The sequence below is a fragment of the Phaethon lepturus genome, unplaced genomic scaffold (assembly GCF_000687285.1).
Source record: "Phaethon lepturus isolate BGI_N335 unplaced genomic scaffold, ASM68728v1 scaffold12512, whole genome shotgun sequence".
Lineage (NCBI taxonomy): Eukaryota > Metazoa > Chordata > Aves > Phaethontiformes > Phaethontidae > Phaethon > Phaethon lepturus.
Genome location: NW_010526014.1, coordinates 23,718 through 31,381, shown reverse-complemented (window position 1 = coordinate 31,381; position 7,664 = coordinate 23,718). Strand labels below are relative to the sequence as shown.

General features: G+C 38.7%; 1 protein-coding gene across 1 annotated transcript in view; it reads left to right on the top strand.

The window, feature by feature from the left end:
* KIF25 (kinesin family member 25) overlaps positions 1–7,664 on the top strand; it is a gene marked incomplete at its 5' end in the record, with an annotated part of 41,889 nt that overhangs the window by 23,895 nt on the left and 10,330 nt on the right. The window contains 3 exons of the mRNA XM_010282947.1: positions 576–650; positions 5,052–5,201; positions 6,273–6,449. Coding sequence (XP_010281249.1) covers positions 576–650; positions 5,052–5,201; positions 6,273–6,449 — 402 coding nt within the window. The remainder of the gene's footprint in view (positions 1–575; positions 651–5,051; positions 5,202–6,272; positions 6,450–7,664) is intronic.

Here is a 7,664-nt window from a genome sequence, read left to right as displayed (position 1 = left end):
AGCAGGGGTGGGGATGGAAATACCTTAGACTGATGCTGCCCACAAAGACAGTGCATCCCTAAACATGACCCTCAGGGGTCTTGTGATTTCTGCTCTGCCACTGACTCTTCTGAGACAAGTCCCAAGGCAAGTTTACAGCCTCTGCACCTCTTTTATTCCCAATCCTTACCTGCATCTAAAGGGAAGGACAACCTGACCACTCCCTTCCTTAGTGTGACACAAAGGGAACACAGGTAGCAGGGATATTTCACAGTCTGGTACTTGGGAGAAAGTAACAGGGATGCAGTACAGCCTGAAAAAAGACTCACCTGCCAGAGAGGCAGGCAGAAGGATTAGGATGAGTTCAGAGAGCCACAAGTCTATACCTGCAGGTCATTCCCTCCAGCACAGACAACATCCACTCCCAAAAAGTGGGCGAGAACTTTGGAGTTCTAATTTTCAGTCCCCTGACACAGAAATATCAGCAGGTCCCAAGTTTTATGTCACTGGCCTACATTCTCCCTAGTTTGTATTCTTGTATTGTGACAATATATTTACATTTTTTCTTCAGTTAATCATTGCGCTTTGCTCCTCAGAGTTTACAGTGCTTCAGAGTCTCAAGACACAGTATTTGCAGATGTGGCCCCTTTGCTAACATCTCTCCTAGATGGGTAAGTTAAAACGGGTGAGTAAGAAAGCTAAAGGGCAATAATCTACTGAAATCTGTCAATTAAAAAAATAAAAAAGACTTAATAGTGTGGTCCTGTCAAGTTTTGTGGCTTTGCCTTTGCCTTTTCCTGTTTTCTTTCTGCTCAACACCAAGGGAATGTTGTTTCCCCATATAAACAGTGAAAACACTGTTTACAAAATTTAGCAGAGCAGACAAATATGGGGGAAAAAAAATAGGTTTTTTCCTCTGTGCTCTTTCTGGCAAACTTAAGCATTCCTTCTAATGGAGGATACTGTCTTTTTTAGTGTTTTGTCAGGTTACGTTTTATAAGTTTTTCAGTTGTAGACACAGTGTGATACATCTTTTCCAACAGTGTCTTCATATATGAAAGGCCTGCCAGGGCCACTTTCTGATCATCTGTTCTGTTTTTGTGTACAACACAGGCCGTAGGAGGTGGTATGATCAATTTGTGGTTGAAGCAGAACTGAGCAGCCTCAGCTTTAGTTCTAACACTCCTTCAGGCACTGAGGTTAAAACAGAATTCTGGTTTGAATCCAAAACTGATCAGTAACAACCACTAACAAATATGTGTAATTACTTCTAGCCACTGAAGTTCATGAAGTGTGATTCTTCATTTATACTAGAGCCAACTTAAACTACTCTTGTTACGAAGAAGTGCATATTGTTATAATCCTTGACACTTGAACTGAGGTTCATACAAAACTTCCTTTCTGCTCCTTTCTCACCTCCCTTCCATTTTCACTCAATTATAGATGGTTGTTGTAGAGCTGTCAACAGGACATTTCCCTCCCTGAAAAGCAAAAGACAGTCCCTTTCCAGCCACAGTGGCATAGCTGAAAAGTGGTAATCCTTGTTCCTGGCAGTCTGCACATTGAAGTTTTCAAGTTTCCTATTCTTAAAAGCAGCCTAGAATGGGCATATCAGGATATTGCGGCTAGTGGGAAATCCCATCTCTTTACATGTGCCATGGAGGGGCCCACAAAGGCTAAGGGGAGTCCTATATGGCCCATACGGCATAGTTCTTGTTTACTGTCTTGGTTTCAACATTTACCAAGGATGAGTAACCACAGTTTCCATAGCTGAGCAACCTAGGGACCACTAGGTTGGAGGAGTTTGAAGAAGTCCGTATGTTTTCTCTCTCTGCTTTTCCATTTGCAATTAACATAAATTTGCTTTGGCTCCATATGTTGCCTATGTATCTTCAGACATATCTGAACTGTACCTTGATCTGCTGTACTTCCCACTTTCTAATTTCCACATTGAGAGAATCCTGTCCTAAAAGCTAGGATTTTTATATTCAGTTAGGAAATGTTCTGTTATTGAAAACAAAAAAGTTGTCTTGTTCTTCCAGAAGTGCCATTTAAACAGAAGCAGATTTTCAGGGACGGCAAGGCTGTGTATACGAGCCATGTTTCTCAGCAGCCGTCCCAGTGTAAATGGGAAACAGACATACTTAGTCTGAACCTTGAACCTTTTTGCTGCTCCTGATTGTTTTAGTCTGGGTTCCAAAGTAGTCTGTAACAACTTTTAGCCTAAGTAGAAAGGAGTGTTCCACTCCTTTTCTTTATTTTTTCTTTCTTTTTCTTTCTTAATGAATTGTTTCATTTTTCAGTATAAATATACAGCAAGATTGTCCCATATGCAAAACAGACAAAGTACAGCAGGCTTCAAAGTTTACAGTTAGCTGTACAGGGCCAGCAAGGGAGTAAGATAACATTTCTTTTCTTTACAGCATTGAAGAATCAAACTTGTTTGTTTATTTTAAAAGAAGAATAAATGTTCTTCTCCTTTGATTTCCTTCAACAGCATTCTCTCCTAGTGATAACTTTGCTATGCTGAACATCCACACTCTTTTCAGGAGAGGAATGCTACAAAGCTATTGGCATTTTAGCTTGACAATAAGAACTTTTCAAAACAAGAATATGACTAATGAAGCAGAGTGGAGAAGGAGAAATGTCAGGGCACATAGGTGAATCATAGTCCAAATTTTCAGATTGCTCTATTGGAAACCCTTGTGTTGGAACCAGAAAACTTGTAAAATAAGCTAGGTAAATATAAACTAGTCTGCTGCTTATCCTCTTGTTGAATCACCCAATAATTCATTCTCTCCTGTGCCTACTTAGATACAATACTGCTTAGGATAGTCTGAGCTCATTTGGGCTTACTGAAATACTGTTTTGGCTTTGGCAGAGAAGTCATCACTGATGGATACCTGATTTACATCTCTATCTTCAATATTACAAAATCGTATCATCTGTGTCTTGTCAGAACTGTTTTGTCCATGATGCTTACTTTCATCCTTTACAAGGACAAAACTTATTTCTTAAAGCGGAAATTAAGGAAAATTTGAATAGCTGGACTATATGAAAGTTTGAGAGACGTCTGAAAAGACTTTCATTCTGTTTTTCCTAAGGAAAACTACTACTTCCAAGCTCTGGCTCCCTTTTTGGTTCCAAAGATCCCTCCAATTTTGAAGTGGGGCTGGAAGTCTCAATCAGCTATGGGCTGGCAAGGCAGTGTGTGTTAGGAGTGGAACTGTGAAAATTACTCATTGTTAGCCTAGCTGAAAACTACCCAAATCAGTGGGAGCTTTTCCACTGACATAAATGCAAGTAGAGTTATATCAGCAGTGAATACTTAGAGAAATCCCTTGTTTCGGGTTTACAGCCTTAATTTCTAGCACATTTTGCTGCAGTGCTCTTTATTTTCAGTTACAGTTTTCTCCTTTACTTCATCAAATCTATGATTATACCTCTGTTTTATACTGTGCATCCTGAAATATGGAGGGACCTTACTACAGGTTTACTGAGTGCAACTTTGATTTCGCATCCCCAGAAGGGGTACCCAGGTATTTGCCATGGTGCTTATCAGCCCACATTTCTTTCTCACAAGAGAAAGCTTTCTAAATAATCCTCAAAAAAGAATTGCTTCTAGGCATGTTTAATATGCAAAAAATTGCTGCAAATATATTTCTCTGCAGCAGCCATGCAAGTATTTCATGACTTGAAACCATAAATTTAAAACAATTAGATGAGGGATGTTCATTGAAATTTGCTGGCATGTGCTTGAAAAAACATTTTTGATACAAGGAAAAGTATCGGATAACCAAAAGCTGCTGTTCAGGTCTGCCCACAGAGGAGGTAGCTTAGGCAGTGAAATTATACTCCCTGGCAGACCAGGAGCAAGCCCATTCTTGCAACTCTCTAGTAGAGCAGAAATTTCAGCATACTGCGAAGCACTCACCGCGTATGGAGATTCTGCTAATGTTGTGTCTCTGAACAAACAAGATTGTCCAGGGAAGGAGCAGTCCTGTCAGCATAACTGCATGTCTTCCAAGAGTTTTGCTGGCACAGTTCTGCAGTCAACACCAAGGTGCTGGCAAGTGCTGCAGAGCAGACGCAGCTGAGTAGGGACTAACCTTCAGCTGCACAATACAATATTGGTCCTCAATACCAAGTAGCACTGTGGCTGGATACATTTTTATCTGCCCACTTGTTTTGCTTAAGATGTTGACTTTGATTCAACTGTGTTAGAAATACACTTTCTGGATAGGATTCCTACATCTAAATTCAGGTCTCTGCAGCACAGACATCCACAACAGAGCTCACAGCTGTAGACTTTTTTTATTCTTTTCAGTGTGGAGAAGTGGCCATTTTCAGAGTTCTGTTCATTAGATGTATTTTACATGTCTGCTTCAGAAGATGATGAATTGCGTTTCATAGGTGCCTGTACCTCTGCAGTGACATTGTACATTTTCACCTTCTACAAGTCCGTATCAGAGCAGTTCCTACCGCCTTTACTCCAGAGTAGTCTCTGTGTGCATGCTTAGGCTGAACTGATGCATTTGATTTAAAATTTATGCCTCTTATTATTAGGGCTGTCTTATCTTTTCCAGTGACTGAGAGCTACGACTGGTGAGCCTGCCTGAAAAAGACTACAAGAGCTGAAGAGTTTACTGTTCCCAGCTGTTAAGATATTAGTGCTGTGGTCTGCAGCATAGCACTGTAAGACAAATCAAACCCAGCAATGTTTTACTTTAAAATGCTCTACTGTAAACTGCAGTGGTTCAGGAGCTAATTAACAAACAGCTCAGTAGTGCATGAAGTGGAAGTTGGGCAGACAGGAGGTCTAACCCCATCAGTCATTCCAAGCTAAGCATCCCTTCAACTCCGCTTAACAAACAAATAAAATCTGTTTAGGCGAAGTTATGAGCAGTACTTTAATTTCTGTCAGATTTTTAGATCTCCAGAAAGAAATCTGCAGGGGCAGTGTATTTATTTTTTGTTTCAGTTTGTGTTCTCAAATTGTTTGGGGTTTGACTTGCCACCTAACACACCCATTTGGTAATGGTAAAATAAATGAAGGCCCTTTTAATTTTCAGGTACAATGTGTGTATCATGGCTTATGGGCAAACTGGAAGTGGGAAGACATACACTATGTTAGGACCACAGCTGGAGGAGAACTTTGCATTCTCCACAGAAGATGAATCAGAACTTGGAATTATTCCTCGAGCTACCCAAGAAGTGTTCAGGTAACGACTAAGTAGAGACTCGTCTCAGTGGCAGTCACCCTAAATTTTAGAAAGGATGTTTGTAATGTATTTATCATTACAGATTTCAGCTTCCCAATGATTAATATTTATAGCTTTTCTGACTGCCATTCGATATTTGAGTTTTGATATAGATTTCCAGTCTCTCCTGCTTAGTCTGATTTTCTAAGAAAATAAGATTATGCAAATTTGCTGCATGTTATCTGTCTGTCTGTCAGACTCCTAATTAACTGTTGAATATGTTTCAACCATAGTTGTGGGAGTCCAAAAGATAATTAAGTTCTTACAAATTTTGTGAAAATTGACAGTTGCAATAGAGGAAGAGAATCCAGATTAGAACCCAGTCCCCAAGAAGCATGACAATATAATTTTTAACTACAATTTATTCTTGCTTTGAGATTTCTTAGATTTTTTTAGTTGAACCTAATGCATGATTTGAACTGACATGCTGCTGTGTTATAATAGAAGAGCCATTAGAGGTTTTTCCAGCTAAGCCTATTTCTTTTGGAGAAGGGTATAAGCTAAATCAAAGAACCAATTTTGTACCAGAATAACTTGTGTCTAACAGTAAATATTCTTCTGAATAGTCAAGCCCTTAATTTATGAATTTTTTCAGGCTGTGGACAGATAACCTCTTACAGATCTAGCTGGGCAGTTTACCATCTCTGCCTGTTCAGTGCTTGCACACTGCCATAGTTTGTCATACCTTGAGCTCTGAATGCAATAACATCCAGCAGAAAATGGTATAAAAAAAATGTTGAGGAGGGAGGGAGGCTAGTGGAGAAAAACAATTTAAGCTGGCATAGCTGTTTGGAAAATGAAGTTTTATTTACTGCTTCATGTATAATTTATTTTTATATTCTGCTTCTTCAGCCTAACATTAACGTGGATGAGGCAAAGCCACGGCTGTAGATATTTAATAAGCACTTTTATCAGATTGTAATTAGATTACAATTAAATAATAGATCTTTATTTACAGATTGTTCACTTGGGGTTTGACTTCAACATTTTTTGGCTTTTTTCTTCTTTTTTTTTTCTATTTTTTTTCTCCAGGCTTATTTCAGAGAAGCCACCAGGAAGTTACTGGGTTGAGGTTTCTGTTGTAGAAGTGTATAATAATGAAATTTTTGATCTTCTGTCCAAAGACAGTTATGGAAAAGCATTTGGCGTCAAACGTGATGTTGTCACAACCAGAGAAGGAAAGAGCAATGTTCCATTGCTTACGCATGAGTAAGTACACAATTTGATCCTTACCATCCGGACCATGATCTGGTGTCAATGCAATGTACAGCTGTCACAAAATTGCATTATAGGCACCACTTATCACTTCTAAACAATAAGTCCTTACCATATGCAAAAGAACAGTTCTCACTGTTAGCTCAGTCTATTAGACCGCAAATGCCAAAATACTTTCAGAAATAACAGTACAATTAGTTTGGTTATACTCCCGCGTTAAGTGCCTTCCACTGAGAATGCCTGAAGAGAGCTGTGCATTTCGTTGTTGCTGGATCTAGGGCATCTTGTCAGCTGTACAAAAAGAAGGGATAACCCAGTCACAAAGCCCTTTCCTTTCAGTCTTACCAGATTATAAAATTTACAGATTATAATAGAAATGTATGTACTTCTTGTAGATTTTGTAGCAGCTGTAAAATGTTAGTTTTCCCCACATGCATTGGAGTTTTAAAAAATTGAAAAAATAAGATTTTAAGTGATCTTTTAATATAAATACCCATCTTACACTGCTTAGTATTCTGTTTTTATAACTGGAGGCATTAAAGTGGGAATTGATATGCTGACATGTGAACCTGTAGTTCTTGAAAATCTAGGTTCTTCAAACTGAAAGCTAAGAAGTAGCTTTTACTTTAGCTACATATTCAGTTTTAAGATGTATACCTTCCCAGTGTTGGTGTATGGTAAGTTTGATTCTTATTTACACATCTTGATGGTGTAGGGAGAGCTAAGGTATTTAAGGCTACAGCTATACTTATTTTAACACCTTCTTGTACTTACTATGCATTACAAAGGCTTGTTCTAGTACACATAGGAATGATCCTGGGTGGTATGTATGTATGTATGTGCAGTATACAAAGCAAATGTATAATACTTTCTTGTTATATATAAAACACTTGGCTAATTAGATGGTAAAAATCTCATGTTCATAACAACTCATCCATTAACAGCACTGAATCTGTTTCAGATGCTTCATTTTAGTAATGGCTGTGTTGTTTATGCTAGTATTAAATCAACATTAGCAAAAGAATTATGACAAGCACTACCAGTGGCACCAGAGAGGTGATGCTACCCAGTGGAATTAAGCTACTGGACATCTCCCTGTGAGCAGATTCTAGAAAGGAACATTTCTGCTTGTGCACTACAGAGAGGTCTAGAAACTTAGAAATAAGTGTTCTGCTCCTTGGGCAAATAATGTCTGTGAAAAGAAACATC